Below are 24,469 nucleotides of genomic sequence, written 5' to 3'. Positions count from 1 at the left end.
AAGGGTATATGCTATATATAACCGTGAATTTCACAGATGATTTTATTCATATGATCACTAGAGCACCGCGAAGCAAGAACGCCAAAATAATTACTAAAATAATCAATTAAACATTGGGATATATACCAATTACAGATTGGTGACTACGGCAAAGGGAAAATATAATTAAGTGACAATGCGTAAAGCTGCAATGGCGCTGAGAAGTATTGACTACACAAAACACAGAGGAATTCTCAGCATTTTGTGATTGGCTGTTTCAATGGATTGACTATATTTCGTTTCCTGTCACGTAGGCACACTTAATGATAAGTGAGTGCTAACTATCATTCTGACATTTAAAAGAAACCAAAACATGGTAATAGTTTTTTACATTAATTTTAAATAAGTCTCTGTATTATATTAGGGACACATAATTCTATAGTTTCTGTTATCTGTTGATAAACATTAAGATAAATGAGTGCTATCTAGTTATGATATTCTGACATTTGAAAGGAACTAGACTCTTGTAGCAGATTTTACAATTTTAACTCAAATCATTGTGATTAACTTCTATTAGCTAATGTTTCCTTACTGTATTTAAATATGGTCTTTGCATTTGTGGAGGAAATTAAAAACAAGTTTTACGTTACACCTTTATTAAAACAGAAAATAATACATTACAATATTTATATTTTCTAATATTCCAACTTAAAAATATTTATATGTATGTATATAGCTGGTATCTAGAACTTATTTATTTCATTTTTATATATATTTTTATCTAATTAAATTAAATGTTTACTCTATTTTACGAAGGCAGGCGAAAAACTTAGGGAAATTTTATGTTTAGTGACGAACAATAGTCAACAATGTTTATGTACAATATCAAAGATATTATTAGTAACTTTTGTACTCGTCAATCATAATTATAGGAAACGTTTCTTTTTTTTTATTACTGAATTTTGTCGAATGAAATAAATAATACAATAAATATCAATCTCGATTCGAAGATTTCAAACTTTTAAAATACAAATAACCCAAAAACTATACATAATTAAATCTGTAACGTTCAACAAAAAAAAAATCCTCCCACCTACGGGCAGGATTATTAGCTAAGCTTAATCTCTGTCGCGCTCCCTTTTCTTGTCGCTCGAACTAGAATGATGCGAATGGGATCGGCGGCTTCTATCTCTACTGCGAGACCTGGAACGTTTCCTGTGGGAAAGATGGGTGATTAATTAATATTATTCGGCCTATATTATAAAACAGAATTCGATTACATTAAATTATCATTTCGAATATAAGTTTTTTTAATATTTGGGCGCTTTAAGGGGGGAAATAGGTGTAGAGGCTTCAAAAAATGCATTTTTTTGTTTCACAAATCGCTAGTACAACTATTCATGAATATACTCTGAAAATTTCAAACCATTTAAGAGTTATAAGCGTTTTAGTGAGCGTCCTCCGGTATAATGGGTCGAGTGCGTGAATTTGGATATAAATGTACAGAAGCGTTAGTGATTCAACAAGAATATTTACATTTCTAAATCAGTTCTAATTTAACTTTCAAAGCTTCATTTATAAGCGACTAGCGACCCGCCCCGGCTTCGCACGGGTGCAATGCTGATACTAAATTAAATGCACTACAGAAAAAATATGAACGTTGTATATAAAAACATAGCGGCCCGCTCCGACTTTGCACGGGCATAAAATATATATGCCTATGTCACTCAATGAAAACATGATTAAAATCGATCCAGTATTTTTGGTTCATTCATTACTGCCCTTGGCCTGCACGCATTAAATTTGGAGTAAAACAATTCCTCTTCCCCTATACTTACTATGAAGATTTCCTGCTATCTTTGGAATATCGAAATTCATACAATTTTTATTACATTACACATTTTTAAACGCAAATTTTAAATTTGTAATATCTCCGAAAATATTTGTTTAATTTACATGCTGTAAGGAACCATATTGATCTATATTAATTGCACACTGTATTTAAGGTACTTAATTCGATAAGGATTAATGCCGTATTGCTTAAAATAGCTTCGTAAATAAGCCATTTTCTCACGTAAAAAGTAAACAATAAAAATGGTTAATGTGGGTTATCCCTAAAAGATAAACATATACCACCGCGGACTTTTTTGTAGACCTTTTTATGGTGTACAATAATGTAGTACATTAATTTGATCTAACTCGTAGGGTTAGGCAGCGTTTTTGCTAATTGCTAAATAAGCCTAAAAAAATAGGTTAATTTACGACATCACGTTAGAAACCTCTAAAATTAGCAATGTTGCCTTAGTATATTATGCATGTATTATACATATAAACCTTCCTCTTGAGTCACTCTATCTATTGAAAAAAACGGCATCAAAATCCGTTGCGTAGTTTTAAAGATTTAAGCGCACATAGGGATATAGGGACAGAAAAGGCGACTTTGTCTTATACTATGTAGTGATAGTTTCTCAGCGAACTATCACTTCTCAGCGAACTAGAAACCAAGAAAAAAAAATCATTTTTTTAAATGTTAGTTCACATAGAAGATGCACTTTTAAAGAAAATTAATTTTTTTAAAAATGTGTTTTAGATGATAATTGTGACCTCCTCAATGTACACAAAACGTCTACCTGTATGAAGACTTACAATAATCACAAATATTAATAAAATAAACATATTCTTTATCGGCTAAGAAAAGTGACCCTAAATACGTCGTCCTACACCTATTTTCCTTCTTAATGAAGTTTGTTGTTTAGGATTTGCCTTATGATAAAGCTCAAGAGATGAAATCGGCTGGCATGGATTCATTTATAAAAAACTGCACACTATACATCGGAAAATCATGTAAAACTGGTGGATTGTGAATACAACAACACGTTTACATACTTTAAATTCGCCTACTAAATTTCGAAGTCAAAAAAATAGTTATGAGAAAATTTTAAGATCATATTCATTATTACCTTGAAATTAAGCATTACTCGCATACATTTTCTTTTTTCTGTCAAGAACCCATTTCGAAAATTTCGAAACTGAATGAAATGCGCACGCACAGATGCCTCACCAAGATTGATTGACTTGTCGTGGTGGTACTTACCTATCCCTATCTTTATCCCTATTTCTATCCTTATCCCTGTCCCTTCTTTCTCTTGATTTAGATCGGTGTCTTCTGGAACGCCTATCTAATTCTCGTCCTCCCACGTAATGTTCCCGATAACGTCTTCCCCCATAATAATCGTCATCGCGCTCGCGATCCTTGAACGCCCTTTTACGCTCTTCCTTGCGCTTCTCCGCGGTTTTCTACGGGTAACGAAACATAATACGAATACAAAATATTATAATCAAGGCACTAACCTCTAATTCCGTGAGCTTCTCCCGAATCTTAATGAATCCTAAATGGAGTTTACCACCAAAATGATCAGCCAGACGTCGATCGTTATCGTGTATGCCCAGATACGCAGAACAGACCTCGCAAACCCTAAGTTTTTGCTGTTGATAGCTACTAGCCGGCATGGAATTCCTATATTCTTGTTCGGCCTCTAATTTCTTTTTCCTAAGTTCGTCTACTTCTTCCATCAGTTTCATGCTTTCCTCGACGAAACCCTCAGCGCCCAACTGCTCGGCCTTCGCTAATTTCTGACCTATTTGCTCTTGGAGTTCGTGAACATTATTAGCTTTTACGGCCACTTCGGCCGATAACTCTTCCTGAGTTTCAGCGAGTCGTTGTTTGGCTGACTCAGTTCGACGGTCGCAATCACTAATAAAGGCTTGTAGATGCTCCATAGCCTGAAAAAACCCTAGTTAAAGCCAAAAAATATACTTTAAAGTAGACTACTTACGTCCAAATCGTAAAAGTAATCCTTGCTTTGTTGGGCCTTCTCAAAATCAGCTCTAAGGGCCAAATCATGGATTTTTGGACATTCTCCCAGGTCCATTCGCTGTTAGAGAAATAAATTAGAGAACGCTAATATAAACATTCAACAACACAACCAATACATAATTGTCATTTGCGAACATATTAAGCTGTATATTTTTAATGTTTCTTTTTAAAATAACAAGGTAATTATAATTAGGGGTACAAATGAAAAACTTTAAAATACTGATATAAGAAATACTATCTGTTACTTTTAGTAAGTTCTTTGTTTGTTTATGGTCAGTCTAAGTCTATCAATGTTATATAAGTTTTTTTCTTAAAAAGATTCTATCCTAGCAAAAGAAAACGTTTAAAACCTATCTCTTTAAGAATTCCCAATGTGGATATTGTAAGAACACTTTGCTTTCGTATATTTAATAATTATCAGGGTAACAAGATTTAAGATATTTTTATAGCGTTCTTTAAATACATTTTCGTTGATAACTATTTTCTAACTAGAGTCGAATTACAACATTTGCATATACTGACAACATAGATTGTAAACTTTGATTTTGATGTTTTTCTATTTAAAAAATATTTTAATTTCCTCGGTAATATTTCAACAAATAACTGTCATAACAAATCAATATTGGGTGTGTTGGGCGTAATCGATGTATTGCAATTGATAAAACGAAACAATAGTTTTAAATAACGAAATCACCATCGGCTTATTTTAATATTACTGAAACATATTGATAATCAAAGGAGAAAAATTGACGTATATATATAATAGTTACACGACACGCATAATCGATATATTTCGATTTTATTACTCAGAATACACTACTTACCGCTTCTTCAATACTCATCGATATCATTTCACCCCTAATAATAATATTACTAATTTAATACAGAGTGTCAGATTATTAAAAATAATACAGCTTATAAAATACAAACACAGTGATAAAAACCGAAATTATAAACTTCAAACTCTATTTACTCGTTCATTACTGTGTTTACATTCACACTGGTGTTTGTAATGTTTCCTTAAAAGTAACAAATATATTTATAGGTATAAAATTTAACTGATGATAACTTACAAGAATTCAAATTCCCACCCTATCATGTTCGACCTCAAGTATTTTTGCTCAAAGCTTCACGATTAAGATATTTTCGAGAATATTGAATAAAAGAATCTGCTAGAGTAAAATTATTCTTAGATTCATACTCACAAATCTATTGGCTGCTTTACAATGATGAATCTTGACTAATACAAAATAGAAACAGTACAAAATATACTCACAGCATGATTTCTCACATTTAAAGGCAACATTTTTGTATGTAGTACGTTGAGCAGGCACTGTTTTTCTTTTTTTTAGTTTACTTACCAAATAGATGTTTAATTGAAATTAGGACATTGTTTCTAAGATTTTGACCCAAAACTTACCAAAATAATGATGTAATCGATCTTTGGTGACAATAAATTATTGAAAATGTAAAAAACATTTACAATAATTTTTAAAAAGATAAAAATACCAATATCAACGGTTTATAATGGATATTAGACATTCTTGCTGTATCAATTATAAACCTATAAAAGGTAATTGATGTCAGCAAAATAATCCGATTATATCAATTAATATGGTATTTTTAATATTGTTTAAGAACAATGATCCTGACATCTCTTTACTATTGACAATAATAACCTAAAGATATTGATTTTTATACGTACGTCAGTGTACTTACATACAAAACTAACACCTATTTTCCTCATCTTTTAATAGATATTTGAAGTTTCTGAAAATACAGTGCATCGTATTAGTGTACCGAATAATATATTTGGTTAATGTCAAGTATGCTCATTAAACAAAGGTAAAGAATCAGCGAATAAAATAATTTGTAATATTGTGCCCTATACCAAGAAAAAAACCTATTCATCATACTGTTTACATATCTTTATGGTGTTTTGAAATTACATCAGACTAGGGTATGTAAGAAAAGACTGTAGACAGGCAATGAATAATTTCCAGATGTTCTTTAGATAATTTGATATAATACTTACTGTCGACGACAGAATCTCATGGGGGCAGCAGCTCAATAAGAAAGACTTGCAGACTCTAGGGTCGTTAAACTTTACGTGGAATTTGTTATTTTCCCCTTAAAAAAAGTATAAATAGTTACATTATAAACAACTACGATATTACTTACCATTTCGTCCAGTGCCCATAAGCTGATCCAGCATAGCCCTCATCTGATCATGGGCCGACATTTTCACTTCGTTATAGTTACTTCCGAGGAAATTAAAATAATGTCTTCCTCCAAAATCCAAGGCAAGAAAATTAGAACAAAATGGCGCCCACAACTGAATGTAATAAGACAGATTCAATAATTTATAACTGGCTAGGTACTGACAATCAAATATAAAATAAAAAAGTCACTAGATGTTCAAAAATGACTAGTCAAGAGAATTTCAAAATATTAAATAATGCATGTTCAAAATTGTTATATGTTATTATGTACAATTACATAGCTCTGATAATACGAAACTAAGATTACAAATGAATATCAATTAAAATAAGGAAATAGATTTAAAATTATAAAAACTTTAATGTTGTCTTATTGTTCTACAACATTACGTTGGTCAACCTTAACAGACTTAAAAGTAACTATAGTTCTAGTAATTTTACTGTTATTAGTTTGCTGACTGCACGTGTTGTGACTTAATAAAAATTACTAGGTTAGTTTTTTATAAATACCAAAACCAAGATGGTTGTGTTTTCCAAAATTTTGGAAAAAGAGGCGGAAGGGGCTGAAAATTTTCAGCCAATTTCCGTTGAAAAGCATTTAGAGTTGGACGTTGATGTGGGAAATTTATTAGCTGTGGATAATAATCAGTTCGATGGAAAATTGTTAAAGTAAGGGTTACCCACATTATCTATTGTTTACGGACAAGTTCATGCCAGTTCAATCATAAATGTTTCTTTACTTTAACAATATTTTCAGATCTAACAAAGAAGATTACTTTTTGAAATTGGCCCGAGATAATACCCAAATTTTAATAAATCATATATGGTCTTGCCCAATCAAAAAAATTGATGAGGTTATAATGGCAGAACTTCCACCACCAAGGATTGTTTTACCTCGGATGAAAAGAGTACCTAAACCAAGAGCACTAACTAAATGGGAGAAGTTTGCGAAAGAAAAGGGTAATTAAACTTCTATATTTTGCCAGATATATTCATTTCTGTGGTGATTGCTATAATTTATGTATGTAGGTATTCAAAAGAAAAAGAAAGCAAAATTATCTTGGGATGCCCAATTACAAAAGTGGATCCCAATGTATGGTTTTAAGAAAGTCAAAGCAGAGAAAACTAAAAATTGGGTTCTTGAGGTGCCACAAAATTCAGATCCATATGAAGACCAATTTAAAAAAAATACTGCGGCCAAATCTGAGAATGTTGCGAAAAATGAACTGCAAAGATTAAGAAATATAGCTAAAGCAAGGAAAATCAAGGTTCCTAGAGTTGGTCTAACAAATCCTGATGTGTCATCGGCAAAAGATGTATGTACTAATAACTGTTTTTATATGTTTATTTCAATTTTTAATTGAATTTTATAGTTAAAAGCAGCAGTTACTGTTGCAAAGGCTTCAACCGCTAGTTTAGGCAAATTTCAAGATAAATTACCTAAAGAAAAGGATGCTAAAGGTATTAGTGCCATTACACCAGGGGCATCTAGGAAAAGGAAATTACCACCAGCCTCAGGAGAAGACGAAAAGAAAGAAGCCTTGACGATTGTTAACGATATACTTAATAAACGCCCAAAACTGGACATTGATAGAGTTTTAACACAAAGAAGTCAGAGTACAAGGTAGTGACTTATTTAAGTGTTATATTTTATATTTTTAGTAATATAATTTTAATATTTTATAGTTCGAATCAAAAAGTAAAGTCCTCAGAAACAACAAATAAAAGTAAGATGGCAAAGAAACCAAAAAGTGGAAAAGGTCAAAAAAAGGGTGGGAAAAAAAGTGGTGGAAGAAAGAGGCGTTAGTTTTAGGTTTTTTTGAAGGGGTATGTATAGTTTGATGTTAATCATACAATTTACTTTGTTGAAACAAAATTTCCTTTATTTACAAATATAATTGAAATAAATATAATACAATATTGTTAGATTGATGGATGGTCCCATCCAAGTGATGGATCTCTAGCTACTGCCATATATACTAAGGCACCTTGGCCTGGTAAAGGTTTAGTAGCTATATATGTTCTTTTATCTTTTGACCACTTGCACATATAATGATCATCTGCTAATTGCTGATTGGCCTATAAAGTATGTTATTAATTATCATGTTTATTTTTCTTTGCAGAAAATTCGACATTTTCAAAACCCATTTTGTATGCAGAATCCTTAACAGCCTTCCTTAAAATTTGTAGCATATATTTGAAAAAAGAATTTCGGTTTTTCTTTACAACAGGGTCAATTGTTTCCATGCTTATTAATTTACCAATCCATTTTCGGCAAATTTGTTTATCTAAAAATCTATCTGTTAAATCATGTTTTTTCCCTTTGTAATATTACGAATTGAATTATTATGCTTATATATTAAGGTGATAAATATGAATTTATTGCAAGAATAAATTAACATAAACTTATTACTTTATGTCTATCAGAATTTATTCTTGTAATACAATTTATTGTATTTAGAAATGCATTATATACATAGTGATATAGTGATATGGTTTGTAAACATATATACTGCACATATGAAGCCTCCTCAGATCCTGAGGATTTGGTAGTTCATAGAAAAGCACAATCAACGATAAAATTGTACAGCACATCAAAACCACACTTAATTGCTTCAGATATATTAGTTGTGTAACGTATTATATGGGCTCCTTAAATAAAGCAGTTTTTATTTGTATCAGAGCCCTGAATATACATAGAGATATTGCAGGAATAATATGATTGTTGTTTTTGTACATTATGTTAGAAACGGTAAAATAGATATTTTTAATCTAAATTGTGTTTTATTTAGGTGATTAATTTGTCATCTACTACGGTTCTTATAGCGAAATTCATCGGGATACGTTAACTATTCAGTGTACTCTTACCACCATTCCTGCCCAATTGATCGATGAGAATTTTAGCCAATTTCAGATTGTTATAAAATTCTTCATCATAAATATCCACTGGTGCTTTTGCTTCAGCCATTACACATAAATTTTGTTAAAATGTGGATGTCACGTCTATGTGACAGTTGTGTTTATATTACCTGGTGCCGTTATGTCGTTTTAGTCGATTAATGCACTTTGAAAGTTACAACACGTGCTACTTATTTACTTTATTTTAGTATTTAGTTAATCATATTGAAGTAACTAAATATCTGTAACAATTGTTTCCGGTAAAGTGTCAGTTTTTGAATAAATAACAAAAGGACCAAAGCTAAAGCGATTTTGTCTCAATGTATTAATCATATGTATTAATTTTCGTTTTTATTAATTTGGTAGTTTTAAAACGATTGACATCAGGTTAAAAAACAATATAACAATGTTTATTTTTCTATAAATGTAATTGAAAAGTAATCTTTTTCGCACTTTCCGTTCCACAACGCGCTCTTTTTTACCGATTGTTGAATCGTACAAATCGTTTAAACAATATTTAAGAAATCTTTTGAAGGGAATTTAAAAGTATTGCAAGTAAATGATAGAATAGTGTGAATATATTTTGTAAAAAATAGGATGACAAAAATAGTTTTATATATAGATAACGTTTATTTATTATTACTTTTACAATAACCAGTGACAGATACTATTGATTCGGTTTAAATGACATTAAGTCAAGCGTCAAGTAGTGTTTTTATAACTTTTAAATGCCGATTTGTAGTTGTTTAATATAAATATATTCCATAGAAATATATAATAAATTAAATCAGTATTATATAATTTTTATATATAATGGTTTATATTATTTCTGTTTTTTAAATTATGTTTTAAAAGTTATGTCGCAAAACAAACGTTATTCAAATTTATAATAACAAATATTACAATCCAATATTTATGATAACACGTGTTGGGTTAGATACATATAATCTAGTTAATTCATACTACATTTCGTAATTGACAATTCGATTATTTATCGAGTGTAAATTTTGTTAATACTATTGTAAATAATTTGATACAACTGTGATAAATGATCATTCATTCGATTATGCCCAACAGTATTAGTTTTAGTGTTTTAGTATTTTATGTTCAAATCGTTATATCGTGTTTTGGGATTATTATGAATGATCTCATTATTTGTTTTATTGATTACAAGTAATACATCTTAGCTACATGGATATTCACCTTAATGGATTTGTTATTTTTGTGTTTTAATATTAATCAATTATTAAAACGTCTAAATATCTAAAAAACTTTTCCTTTCTAGTAATCTTTCAGTCTTATATGAATCACGTTAAAATACGTATAACAATTGTGAGGCTTTGATGAAGCTTGCTGGTATTAAAATACGTTTAATTAAAATTATTAGTTTCATAGTATTGTTTTAAGTATTTTATACGTGAACTCTTTCTGTATAAACTTTCCATTAGTCCTAACATTTTAACGAGTAACATTGATAGCTTCTAGGATCTAATAAACATTTAACATATTGCCGCATGTTCATGTTATTCCTTTTCTAGCTATATCAGCGTCGTTTCATCCTGTGCCTCCTGGTCGAAAACCATGACAAGGGAGTCTTTCGATGACGACTGTTTCTTCCCCAGGAGAGCTGTCTTTTCGCCGTTTTCATTCAAAGAGCAATCTGGTGAACTGTGCGACCAAGATGACTTCATTAATTCGAAATTATTAAGGGGTATTTCATTTATTTCATATAAGAACATGTCACAACAAAATCTCTAATTGGATGTTATTGTGATCATCTTATAGTTTATTGTCGAAATAAACTGTTTTTCTATATTCAATGTTCTATATATAATTACCTGTTATCCAAGTGAAGAAAATTATTTGTAGCTGCACTGCTAGTTGATGGCAGTGAATGCAGATCTGGCGATGCTAGTGGTGGAAAGGTTTTTGGACTAGTCTCCAGGGTGTCTTTCAAGTGGACAACTGGATATGATTCCCTAAAAAGAGTATCGTTTTGTAACGTATTAGGTTTTTGCATGTATCCTGATCGTTATTTCACTTTAAAAAGGTATTTATCGTGCAACATTGGTAGAATATATATTAATCAAAATATTTTCCATCTTTTTGGCAACATTTAGGGTGCCTGCCAAGCTATTCTTAGAAGGCGCGATGTCTGGTGGATCTAGATTTTATTTATTTTTTAAAATTAATTACATTTTACATTAGATATGCTTAGTTCAATCTTAATTTACAAATTAATTTATTACTACTATTCTTTTTTACTTGCATTATTAGTATGTATTTCCCAAATGAAAATGAAACTACTTAAGCTGAAATTAATTCGTGTGGTTTCGTTCGTTTCAGTTTTCTGATTTTTCATGATGATGTTCTCTGATGTTGTCCAGTAACCGTATTGCTTCCACATTGTTCTGATTTAACAACCTTATTTTATCCTTTAAGTCCGAATCTCGGAACACTTCGTAAGTCCTTTTATTGGTTTCGTAGCGATAAGCATTGGTAATTAATCGTTTTGGCTACGTTGGATTATTAGTTGTTTTGATGCTTTAGGGCAACCCTATATTTGCACTCCATATGTCCAAATTATAAAAATGATATATAATGATAAACCAATCTCTTTGATTTTAGATCAAGTTGAGAGTATTTTCGGACAAACCAGTAAAGCTGCTTGACTTTGAGTCTATCTAATGATATGGCGAAAATTGAAGAGCCATATCAAGGATTTTGGCATGAATGAATGCATGAATTCCAAGCAGTACAAAAGACAGCTCAACCTATATTCATTACTGATGTATATCTTTTTTTTAATTTAAAAAACGGACATTTATTTGGAACAGAATGTGGATTCGCCGGCTTGGTTGACGACAGGACGGTCTTACTGTCCGAACTGTTGCTGGCTCGAATACTGATGGAGAATGGATGTAACAGGAGGGGCAAAAGTCCCACTACCATTTTGATTGTGCGCCATTTTGATTATGTGACCTTTAGCTCAGTTTCGCTTTATTCATTGTGTTGTGTTATTATATATAAATATACGCCACAAGCACGAGCAGAAACAATGACAATATTTATTGAAAATAATCGTTTCATTATTGCCATTCAGCGGACATTGAAATGAAAATGTGGCTCTGGTGCGCGATAGTGTTGTAGACTCTCCAGAAACATCAATTCGGAGACGTGGTTCCGAGGTACACATTTCTGCATGCAGTTTAAGGCGAATTTTGAAAATGTTCCCGTACAAAATTCATTTAGTCCAAAAATTGCTACCGAGAGATCTTGATCAACGAGTTGTGTACAGTAATGCAATCCTAAGCCTGTCTAGTGAAATTGAATATTTTTCGTCTAAATAAACAGAACAGTCGTTTTTGGGGAACGCAGAATCCTAAATTAATCGATAACAACTGTATGGTGTGGTATTCATGCTGGAAACATCATTGGTCCCTATTTTTTTGAAAATGACCAAGGTGTTGCAGTTAGTGTTACTGCTGAACGGTACCAAGACATGATTCGAAATTTTCTTTTACCTGAAATGAAGAGCAAAGATTAGAGGACATGTAGTTTCAACAAGATGGGGCCACAGCACATACAGCTCGTTCAACAATTCAATTATTGAATGACGTTTTTCTACGAGGACTAATTTCGTGAATTGGCGATTTAGCATGACCAGCCAGATCTCCGGATTTAACAGTATCAGACTTTTTCTTATGGGTTTTTTTAAATCAAAAGTTTATGTGAGTAAGCTCCAAGCTATTCAACATTTTAAAGACAATTTTAAAGAAATTTAGCTTCAGATGTTAACGTTAAAAAAAAAATGTAAAGACCAAATAAACTTACTTATCTTTTCTATGAGCAAAGTTATATGCAATCAAAATAGTAGCGGAACTTTTACTCCACGTTGTATTTTATGTTGGTGATTGAAGATGTCTTTATAGGCAACAGTGAAAATCCGACAAGGAATAACCATCCCAGTCAAGCCATTAACCAGGTTAGGTAAGAAAGGTTAGGTCTTCTGGGATGGTCTCTGGTCATGATGATGGAAGTTGGTCAGTGGCCAGTCGGTAGACTTAATACCGATGACCGTCGTTCGGAGCTCACGTTAAATAGTAGCTCCAGTCCAGATGAACTCTTGTGGGTAAAATGCAGACTTTAAAACATATAAAAAAAAAGGATTTAGATTTAGCCCCTCGATTTTCCTTATAAACAACACCTTTTGGTTGTTTAGGTCCAAAACCGTGTAATCTTGTATATTTACTATCAAACGTACCTGTAACCTGAAGTACTGGAAGTCTGAGATATCGCACTATCTTCATCCCAAGAACCTTCGGCGCTTTTTCCTCTAGTTGCGATTCGTAGCCTATGCGAGTCTATTGCCGAGAGACCAGTTGGATTTTGAAACCCCATCTTTGAGGATATCGAAACAACATTAATTGTTATTCGCTATTTCAAAAACATTTAGTCTATCGAAATTAGCAGTGAACTCATGTCATCAAGATGCAGTTTGTTTTTGCAGATATATTTTTCTTTATGTTAGAAACAAAAAGGTCTCAACAAGTGGCCAGTAAAGGCTATAATTAAGGAATGGCTTGCAAAGCATAACTTAAGCTTTGAAAAATATCATGTTAAAGAGTACTTCAAATTGTTAGTAAATATAAATAAATATTTCTCTTCCTCCCTTTCACTGCATATTCAATCAAACCGAATTGTTATGGGATGTGGCAAAGAATAACTACAATAAATATGCAGGTTGAGAAAAATAAATAAGTTTTGCTGTTAATAAATAAACTGTTTCAATATGTGGAAAAGATTGTTTACAATAACACCATTTGGTTTGGACGAACTCCAACATACACACAGAAGAAGACATTGACAAATTACGGAATGGCAAAAAATGAACTAGTGTGTAACTGGAAATTAACAGCTTGGTTACTTACTTGGATAGCGGCTCAGTATGTGACGGTGAGTGAATGAAACTTTCTAGATGTGGGATTTTACTTTATATATGTTAACAATTCCAAGACAGGGTGATGAGAGTGGAAATAACTAAGGGTGAGTATATAATTAATATAGGATAAGTGTGAAAATAATATTCTAGAGTGTGAAACATTTGTGTGCATAGATATGTGTGTAATTGTTCAGAATATGTATAATTATTTGGTTAAAATGCATAAGGAGATAATAAATACTAATTATTTTGCAGATATGGCAAATACATTAGGAAGAATGAAGTGATTAAATCTAACTTTGTCAAGAAAAATGTACATAGGTAGTAACAGAACAAATTAGGGAAGAAATACTGTGCTATCAGAATGATTTGACAAGAAAATCGCAACGAAGAAAACAATAACTGAACATAAAAAGGTAAGTATGTTCTCTAATGGAAATAAAATATATTACTCAGATGTATCCATATTAATTAGGTGGATTAAGCCCCCAGGGGACACCATACGTGGTTTAGAAAAGTGTTCAATGCAGATATCACTACATAGTATAAAACAAAGTCGCCTTTTCTGTCTCTATATCCCTATGTGCGCTTAAATCTTTAAAACTACGCAACGGATTTTGATGCGGTTTTTTTCAATAGATAGAGTGATTCAAGAGGAAGGTTTATATGTATAATACATGCATAATATACTAAGGCAACATTGCTAATTTTAGAGGTTTCTAACGTGATGTCGTAAATTAATCTATTTTTTAGGCTTATTTAGCAATTAGCAAAAACGCTGCCTAACCCTACGAGTTAGATCAAATTAATGTACTACAGTATTGTACACCATAAAAAGGTCTACAAAAAAGTCCGCGATGGTATATGTTTATCTTTTAGGGATAACCCACATTAACCATTTTTATTGTTTACTTTTTTACGTGAGAAAATGGCTTATTTACCAAGCTATTTTAAGCAATACGGCATTAATCCTTATCGAATTAAGTACCTTAAATACAGTGTGCAATTAATATAGATCAATAGGGTTCCTTACAGCATGTAAATTAAACAAATATTTTCGGAGATATTACAAATTTAAAATTTGCGTTTAAAAATGTGTAATGTAATAAAAATTGTATGAATTTAGATATTCCAAAGATAGCAGGAAATCTTCATAGTAAGTATAGGGGAAGAGGAATTGTTTTACTCCAAATTTAATGCGTGCAGGCCAAGGGCAGTAATGAATGAACCAAAAATACTGGATCGATTTTAATCATGTTTTCATTGAGTGACATAGGCATATATATTTTATGCCCGTGCAAAGTCGGAGCGGGCCGCTATGTTTTTATATACAACGTTCATATTTTTTCTGTAGTGTATTTAATTTAGTATCAGCATTGCACCCGTGCGAAGCCGGGGCGGGTCGCTAGTAATAAAATAACTCTAACCTACCAACTATTGTGGCTATTTAATTAACTGTAGTTTAAGTTATTCTAAAAAGCTAAAATAAAACTAAAATGCTTAAAATGTTAAGGTGATGTGGGGCAACATTGGGAAGTTTTAACGTCCCAAATTGATGACGATGACGTGAGTTCACTGCTACTTTGGATATACATTTTTTATACACACCTTCTGCGCATCGTGGCTGCTATTGGACTGATTAGAAAACTGAGCGTGAAGATGCTGGTGACCTAGTTGAGTCTGCGGCGCTGTCTGAGTCTGGCTTTGGGGTGAAACGGGTAGAGTAGGGGACTCGTTAGGCAAAGGCGTATAGGGTGTGTTCGAATCTATTTGTAGACTGGTGGGAAACAACTGGGTAGGAGTCTGAGTAGCCGGTGGCGATAATGTATGAGATCCGGAAGGGGAATCGGGTTCCGAATCTAATTTTATGTGGGATAACTGTAATTGAAATATCGTTATAGTTACCATTATGTTTCAACAGGACATCGAACTTACCTCAGTAGATTTTCGGCTACGGCTTTTGCTACGCAGCCTAAATGTCTTGCGGCTCTGTGGCATCATCCTCTGAAGCTTCGATTTTTGATGCACCTCCTCTCCTTCCACGGGACTGCATGGGCTTAGAGGAGTCATTGAGGTTTCACCTAAAATGCATGGTTTGTAGCTGCCCAATGTTAATGTATTGATGATTTTAATCAAATATGTTTTAAATAAAGTTAAGGTGTAATATTTTATTGAGATTTATTATATTATATTTATATTGTACAATTTAGTAGAGTGTAGCAAACATTTTGAGAAAAAACAATGGTTTTTGAGAAAAAAATGTTTCTAGAACTTTGTTAACAAATAAAGTTATGTGAATAAATAATTAAAAGTTTTTTTTTGAGTTTTTGTGACGTAATACGTTGTTCAATAAGTTTTGTGTTCAATAAGAGATGGCGCTTGTTATTAATTTTATCCTTTGCTTCATTAGGCTGCATAAGCAATATTTTGGCTGAAGATTTAGGTTTGTGAAAACGGTGTTTAAACAATAATTATTGTCCATAAGGATACTAGATCCTTTTGAGTAAATCAGGCTGTTCAATATTTGTTTTATTTGAGACGGTTTCCTCCAAGCATTCCTGTTGTTGATATTTTTCTTATTTTACCTTCTCTTATTCCTACCTCTAATGCTTGCACAACGAAATCCAACATCATGCCCTATGACATATCCACAAAGACTTACTCTAAAATAAGTTAGTTTTGCGTTTCCTCATGCCCGATTCCTCAAGCAGAATCATTTAAATACCTCGACATCCATCTTGATGTTTCTCTTTCCGAACGACAAAACTTATTAAACAAACTAATATACTATATATGAACTATTGTCGAAAAAATATGCCCAAGGAATACCTGTTTATTTTTTGTAAATGTTTTTTTATTGGTTTTTATATAATAGTTTAATTTGTCCTGAATAAATACCTGCAAATCAATTCTGCAATATGCTCTTTTTGATTTAATTCAATATAAGAAGTAATTTTCAACTTTATTATTGGTGTTATTTTATGGATTTGGAATATTAAAGTTTATATATATTATAGTTTACTGGTATTATTGAAGAAGCTTGTATTCTATCAACCTATATAGTGATTGAGTTATGTTTAACAACACAATACAACATTTAAGAACATTTACTTAATGACATATATAAAGGCAATATATTATTAACAATATATTATTTCAACAACGTAGACAAAAAGGTGAATGTGATCACATAAATATACTCATATGCACATAACGATTTGGTTACATTTGCTGATGATGGTTTTATGAGACACTTAAGGATCTTTGGATGGTTTTTCAAGAATACTGTTAAAACATTTATACCGATGCAAACCTAACGGTGACGTACTTGTAAAGTAATTACAGTTAGTATAACACCACATTGGAGAATATTTTATAATTAAAAACAGTACGTAATAAAAAGAATCGTAATGGTAGTCATACAGTCAACGTTGTTTCAAATTTTTTTATGGCAATAATTGAAAAGGCGAATGCGCCAGTAGGAAAAGAACATTATTGACATTTACTAATCTTGACGTAGATATTAAATATAAATAAAATGTTACATAGAAGGCTATAGTTATAGACTTAAATTGAGTAATATATCAAGTTAATGACAAAAGAATAAGAATGAACGATTTTTTTTGTTTACATAAGAAAAAAGTAGAGCTGGGAACTATCGAATAAAAACGATTTTCGACTGTTTAGCGAGATTCGATGTTTCATTCGTTACTAATTTCAGTGGTGATTAGTTCATTCAAATGAAATATTCGCTACTTCACTGTTCTAGCTGCGACCTTGAAAATAATTTCCTGAATTTGTGTTTATATAGTTAATATAAATATATGGTTTTATGTTTTATTTGTAATATGATTGTAAATAACAATATACATTATTAGAGCAGGTTTTTTTGACTCTATTTTTCAACTTTAATTATTAACGTAAATAATTGGATAAATAGTAAAATATTTTTATCATTTTTATCTTACCTTGGCAATTATTAGGCTCTCTTTTTGGTTGAAAGAATTAAAACTTTTGATGTTTGTTCAAGCTTTTCGCTAAGAAAGATGAAAAGCACAGAGCGGTAGACAAAACAACAATTTATAGAAATATTTAATATAACCAAATGATATATAATCTACAATGGATATAACTTCTGTTTATCAATGGAAATTGCCATGAAAATTGATAACAACCTCAATTCTAAATAGGCTTCTGGAATTGATGATATTTCATCTGGGTTAGTCAAACAGCTGCCACTGTTGACGTACATATTCAATCCTTGTTTCAGACTGAAGCATGTTCCGGAATGTTTTAAGGTTGTTTAAATAATTATGTATTAAAAACCTGAGAAAGCGATAGAACAAGTCGGACCTTACAGGCCTATTTCGCTGTTACCTGTGATATCAAAATTATTTGAGAAACTACTGTTAAAACGTATTAAACCATTTATAGAAATACTAGATTTCCAGTTTGGATTTTGAAATAGCCACTCGACAATCGACCAAGTGCACAGAGTAATAACGGTTGTTGAAAAGGAATGCGAAGAAAAGAAATACTGCCCTGTAATATTCCTGGACGTCTCACAAGCTTTTGCCCGGGTATGGCATTTGGGATTAATCTGCAAAATGGAGTTGTTGTTACCGGTCGACTGCTGGAATCATATTTTTTCGAAAGAAAATTTAGAGTCTCGAATGAAGACTGGTATGGTTTTGGGACCACTTCTGTGTCTACTCTATTTTGCTAATATGCCAATTTTCCGACGAAACAGTTATCATGACAAGATATATATCTCTGCTTAAGGGAGTAGAAAATGTACAAGTAATGGTTAACAAGATCAAAAGGATGAGGAAAACTGGAAATTATAGCTTAATAGCTCCAAATCTGTCCATGTTAATTTTGAGTTGCGGCGAAATCACAAAAACTTAATTATATCACTCGACGCATGCCCGATTCCTCAAGTAGAATACACTAACAACCTTAGTATCCATTTTGGTGGTAGGTTAAATTGGAAAATGTTAGACAAAAAGCAGTGTAGATCAGACTCAAAATTAAACAATTGTACCGATTAGTCAGAAGATACTCTTAACTCGATCTATAATCAAAGAGATTGAATTATCAGTCAATCACAAAGTATATTTAGACTTATGATGTTCAAATATAGGGTGGAACTAAAACACCAAATATTATAATGCCGATGCTAAAACGTTTCTTCGATTATTTTTCAATGCTTTATGCTAGTTAATCAACGAAGAACTGCTCAATAAACAAGGAATCAAATGGATTTGCGATGTTATCATCTTAAAGCATGAAATAAGGTAACTAAATCACACCAACGTGAAAACAATATAGCTACTGGACAACGCGTAGTAAATTAGAAGATTGAAATAAACCAACCACACCAACTTATATGAGTACTTATACTTATACTATAGTATATGAATACTATTCTTAACTTTAGCTTAAATAGTAGGGGGAAAAATAATTCAAAAATATATCGATATTTTTAAGAAAAAATTAAAATTCTTTAAATAATAAAGAAAGTAGCTATAGTTTTTAACAAACCTTTAAAATTAAGTAAGAAAATGCACTAAACTTTTAATATTAAGTAGCAATTTTAAAGGTTCATTGAAAATAATTAAAAGGTTTTTTTATAATGTTGTATAATAATATATCGATATATCGATATTTTTTCGACATCCCCATTGTTTAATTTTAATTTGAGATATATAGATTGATATTTTTATTTCGCACTTCTTTCTCTTGTTTTGCTTGTGAATTAATCCAAGTACATAGGAAAAGTAGTATTAAATTAATTGTAAATTAAGATTGTCCTAAGAATAATGTAATTCGCTAGTTCCCAACGCTTTCAATATTGTTAAATTCAAGCTATGTGGTAAATATAAACTAGAGTGAATATCAATTAATATGTACATAGAATAATAACAACTAGTTTTCAGCATAGTGATTAATGTATATGTACAGATAGTAACGATTGATACGGAAAAGATTACCTGAAGAATGCCTAAATTCTACGGAAGAAACAAAGCGCAGTTTGTGAGCAGTCTTATGAGTAGAAGAGGGTGGATGGTGGTTGGGTGGTAGGTTGTTTGGGTGGTGGTTGGTTGGGTGATGCTCGTCGCTGCCAGACGATCGCTGAGATGAACGATCTGAAACAACTACATGCAGGATGCACCCCACTGCTTGGCTTTCGTATTATGGGTGTGCCATGGAAACAAGTGAAGCAAAATTTTCGGTGGGTCGCTAACGATGAATCTTCGAGCGGCAAAGATTCTGTCGCGTCGGAGATTTTGCTTCAGTTGTTTAATATTAGGTGCGCGAAAAAGTAATCCACGTTTATTTATTTTAAATTTAACCGTTAGAGAATATTTTTATAATTGAATTATGTTTTCTTTTAAATAATAAAACATGTTGTTCAATAATGATTTCGTATCTTTACAGTTGTTCAAAGTTGAAGAAAAGTTAAATATCTTATGTAGTTCGGTCTCAACCTTAATAGAGTCAAGTCGTGTTTTTCAAGTATGTCAACTATTCTTCTCGAAAACAACTCTTTACAAATATTACAAAAAATACATCTTTATTTTATTATGATTAATTTTTAGTTAACGGCCTCAAAGAGTTTCCAAGTACCAGTTACGGCGGTACGGTCAAGACAAAGAGCGTTCCAAGTCTCGCCCTTATAATAATCTGACAGTGAAAACAAGAACTCTTGTAAAAATACATTACAAATATCAAAAACAATGGATACATTTGCACTGATGAATGAAAACAATATGTTAAAAGCAACTAATCAGCAGTTAAACCAATAATTGTTGGAATTAAGTAATGAGCTTGCATCTGTGCGATTGCATATGAAAAATCCATTAAAAAGCATCGAGGAGACACCAAGAAAGCTCAAAAATTATATAGAAGAGTATTTCACTGACGAGGACGAACTAGAATGGGAGGTAGGCCAACAACTCGAATGGGCAGAAGTGAAGGATAAGAAGGATAAAAAGAAGAAGTCCGAGATGACACCTTTCCCCTAGTAAGAAAATTTCGAGAAAATATTGTACTAGATAAAATTTTACAGCCTTCACCGATTAAATTAAGCAATAATTGTATAACCGAATACAGTTCAAAGCTCTATCAAATAATGACATTAACGTTACTTGTACAAACGAAATAGATTATAGAAGTATGTACCTCAGTACCTCATTCAAATGAAATAAAATAAAGAGACGACTGGTAGTCCATTATTAATTAAACTTGAATTCCACACATATCAATTAAAAAGTATAAGTGATACAGAGTAGTTGTTAGCGGACTACCGTCAACAACACGTCAGGATGATATTAAAATCGAACTAGAGGTTCACGGACATCAAATCTAAAAAAAAAAAAAAACGATAAACTCATATGGTGAAAAACTTATTAAGGCCTTCCCGATGTTCTAGGTTGATTTAATACACAATACAAAATGACTACAAAACCATTTGTGATAAAAAAATATCTAATAAACTGTAAAATAAAAGTAGAATCACTGAAGCAAAAATAATAGCAAACACTTTCAACAGATTGGGCATACTAAAAATTTCTGCAATAGGGAAGTTGGTAAACATCACACAGATAAATGCAGAAAGGAAAAATGACACCCTGTGAATTATAAAGGGTGTGTAGTGTACCAGAAGAAAATGAAAGAATTTCAGCCAAATAAAATGACAGCTGTACAACGATTAAAACAACTCGCAAAGCTCAAACTCTGCAGAGCTATCTGCGATTGAAAATGAAAACAAAAAACTTAGAAAGACAGCAGTTCCAACAGCAAAAAAGATATGTGATAAACAAATTAATGTAAAAAAGCAAAACTATAATCAACGAGCCAAACATCGTCGACATGATGAAATTGTTTATGGAATTTCAGACTGAACTGTGACACAATTTCAATCATTTAGCAAACAGGGCAGAAAAATTTCAAAACAAGATAAAGAAAAACTAAATTGAGTAATTATTTCTTAACATGGAACGCAAATGGACTAAATTAGCGGGACAGGGAACTGGAACTATTTCTGAGAACACATAGAAAAAATCTAAAGAGACGAAGAAAGAAAATTCGCATGAATTCGAATTTCGCTTGAAGGGGTATTCTCAACACAAACCTATTTCGGCTGGAGTTTCACAAGGCAGTCTCTTGGGACCACTCCTGTATTTGCTTTATACTGTTGATATCCCAACAACAAAAGAAACAGTACTTGAAACATTTGCCGACGACACAGTTATCATGGAAACATATATATCTCTGTCTAAGGTAGTAGAAAAAGTACAAGTAGCAGTCAACAAGTTCTACAAATTGACTAGATACTGAAATACCTGGGCATACATCTCGATGGTAGATTAAAATGAAAATAGCATGTAGAGCAGATTACCGGTTAATCGGAAGATACTCTCAACTAGACCCAAAATCAAAGAGATTAAAGTTCAACAAATGAGTAGAAATAAATTAATTTGTAAATTAAGATTGTACTAAACATATCTAATGTAAGATGTAATTAATTGAAAAAAAGTATCTCCAAAGACAGGCTGACTGAGCAACTAGGGTGATATTATGATTAAAAAGATATATTTTATCTTAATATATTAAGATCTTCATTTAAAGATTTTATAAAAAAATGTGGACCTGCCATGAGAAAATTACTGTTAAGGAAGTAAAACAAACAATACTTAAAGAAATCAATGATAATAAGCTTCTGGTTTTGACCTAATTACTGGAAGAATCTTGAAAGAGCTCTCAGGAAAGTGCATTAAATTAATAACATCCATATTAAATGCCATGCTAAGACTAAATTGTTTTCCTAGCTTTTGGAAAGTGGCTCAAATCATTATGATTCTTAAACCTGGGAAAACATCAGAAGACCTCTCCTCTTATCGTCCTATTATCGTTACGTATTAAGAGACTCAAAATAATTGTAGAGGAGAGAAATATTATTCTAGATCATCAATTTGGCTTCCGTAATAAACACGGAACAACAGAACAAATACATAGATTAGTCAACCAAATTAACAAAAACTTGAACGATAAAAATATTGCTCCGTTGCATTTTTCGATATTTCTCAGGCCTCGACAAGGTGTGGCACACTGGACTGCGCGTTAAATTGAAAAAGCTTTTGCCCCATACGCACCTTCAACTGCTGAAATCGTACCACACAGAAAGACATTTTATTGTCAAACAGGGTGACGAATACACTGACCTATACCCAATATATTTGGGTGTTCCGCAGGGCAGAAACACTATTGTTGCAGTATATGCTGACGATACAGCGGTTTTATCATCAGACGAGAATCCAATATCAGCCACAAGAGACCTCCAACTTCATCTTAACAAAGTCGAATTGTGGTTGAAAACGTAGCGCATCAAAGTAACTGAGATAAAATCTACTCATATGATATTCACCCTTTGTAGAAGAACATGTCTCTCAGCAAAAATTAAATAATTCCGCAAGCAGACAACATTAAATATCTGGGAATGCATTTTGATCGACGTTTGACACGGAAAAGCATATAGTGACAAAACACAAACAGCTTGGGCTTGAACTAAACCAAATGTATTGGATGATCGGGCGTAAATATAAATTATCATTAGATAAAAAGTTTTGCTGTATAAGTCAATACTTTAGGCCCATTTGGACCTATGGTATTGAACTGTGGGGTACTACTAGCAAACCTAACATAGATATCCTCCAGATATTCTAAAATAAAGTGTTGCGGGTCATTGTCGATGCCCCATATTACGTGTCCAACAAAGTGATTCTACGCGATATCCCCTTGGAACCCATAACGAGTGTAATTCGAAGTGATAGTGCGAAGTACTCTGAAAGACTCTTAGTTCATGCCAATGCACTCGCCAAACAGTTAAATGTGCTCGATGAGAGTGAAGTGTGTACGCTCAAACCCAAATTCCCATATAAACTGATTAATAGACACATAGAGTGATATTTAAAAATCTCTAGAATAAGTTAGAATAGTATCTAGAATAAGATTTAGATTATAAGTTGTACAGCAGATCACTTACTGAAGTGATCTTCTACATGTTAGGATGGTTATATTATATAACGGAAATCTTACTAATCATAATGATCGTTCTAAGAGATTAATAAAAATAAAACAAAAATAAAAAAATGTCAATGCTTGCGACGTTAAAAAAAGCGTTAAAAACGTGGATTACTTTTTCGCACACGTAACAGATTGATATCTAGCGACATAAAATAGCGTCCTAGGTTTGTTCTATGCCAAGGAAAGATTTAACATTCGACCGTTCCCCTAGTTTTAGCGGGACATCCGCGACTGTCGCTGTTAAATATCAAAATCTTTCCCGAACGTGCAAAAAAGAGAGATGACTGGAGATGGGTCATGATTCGGCTATTTAGAACGGACTTTTATGTTGGACACGCGTCCATGAGTGATGGTTGTTCCTGAAAACCACTATCGAGATACACATATGTATATACAGATATGAGACATAGATACAATAGCCCAAACAACAGTTACGAGTATAATGTTAGCTAACTGACTTCCTAC

General features: G+C 32.1%; 3 protein-coding genes across 4 annotated transcripts in view; 1 reads left to right on the top strand and 2 right to left on the bottom strand.

Moving 5' to 3' along the window:
* Positions 1–618: 618 nt before the first annotated feature.
* On the bottom strand, positions 619–6,214 carry LOC143194475 (putative RNA-binding protein Alsin2). Of its 2 annotated transcripts, XM_076401334.1 has the most exons (7): positions 6,038–6,197; positions 5,892–5,986; positions 5,576–5,626; positions 3,816–3,914; positions 3,331–3,762; positions 3,074–3,276; positions 619–1,194 (listed from the first exon to the last, which is right to left on the bottom strand). In XM_076401334.1, exons 4-7 carry the CDS (start codon positions 3,909–3,911, stop codon positions 1,098–1,100), a joined length of 828 nt encoding a protein of 275 aa, XP_076257449.1. In that variant the 5' UTR covers positions 3,912–3,914; positions 5,576–5,626; positions 5,892–5,986; positions 6,038–6,197; the 3' UTR covers positions 619–1,097. The 2 variants fall into 2 exon arrangements, with proteins under 2 accessions (XP_076257449.1, XP_076257441.1); XM_076401326.1 differs by lacking the exon at positions 5,576–5,626 and having other exon boundaries at positions 6,038–6,214.
* Positions 6,215–6,513: 299 nt separating this feature from the next.
* Positions 6,514–8,852, top strand: LOC143194470 (ribosome biogenesis regulatory protein homolog). Its single transcript, XM_076401312.1, has 6 exons — positions 6,514–6,744; positions 6,833–7,035; positions 7,105–7,391; positions 7,449–7,699; positions 7,762–7,902; positions 8,199–8,852. Exons 1-5 carry the CDS (start codon positions 6,596–6,598, stop codon positions 7,880–7,882), a joined length of 1,011 nt encoding a protein of 336 aa, XP_076257427.1. The 5' UTR covers positions 6,514–6,595; the 3' UTR covers positions 7,883–7,902; positions 8,199–8,852.
* The window catches only part of unc80 (unc80, NALCN channel complex subunit), a 109,235-nt gene continuing 92,967 nt past the window's right edge, over positions 8,202–24,469 (bottom strand). The window contains 7 exon segments of the mRNA XM_076413785.1: positions 8,202–8,363; positions 8,944–10,641; positions 10,812–10,952; positions 13,238–13,374; positions 15,524–15,793; positions 15,851–15,996; positions 19,909–20,064. Coding sequence (XP_076269900.1) covers positions 10,512–10,641; positions 10,812–10,952; positions 13,238–13,374; positions 15,524–15,793; positions 15,851–15,996; positions 19,909–20,064 — 980 coding nt within the window. The 3' untranslated portion in view covers positions 8,202–8,363; positions 8,944–10,511.

The sequence above is a fragment of the Rhynchophorus ferrugineus genome, unplaced genomic scaffold (assembly GCF_030347505.1).
Source record: "Rhynchophorus ferrugineus isolate W39M unplaced genomic scaffold, kcgeb_rfMv2 rfM1, whole genome shotgun sequence".
In the NCBI taxonomy this organism is placed as follows: Eukaryota; Metazoa; Arthropoda; class Insecta; order Coleoptera; family Curculionidae; genus Rhynchophorus; species Rhynchophorus ferrugineus.
The sequence above is the reverse complement of the archived record's forward strand: the minus strand, read 5'-3'. Positions and strand labels throughout refer to the sequence as shown.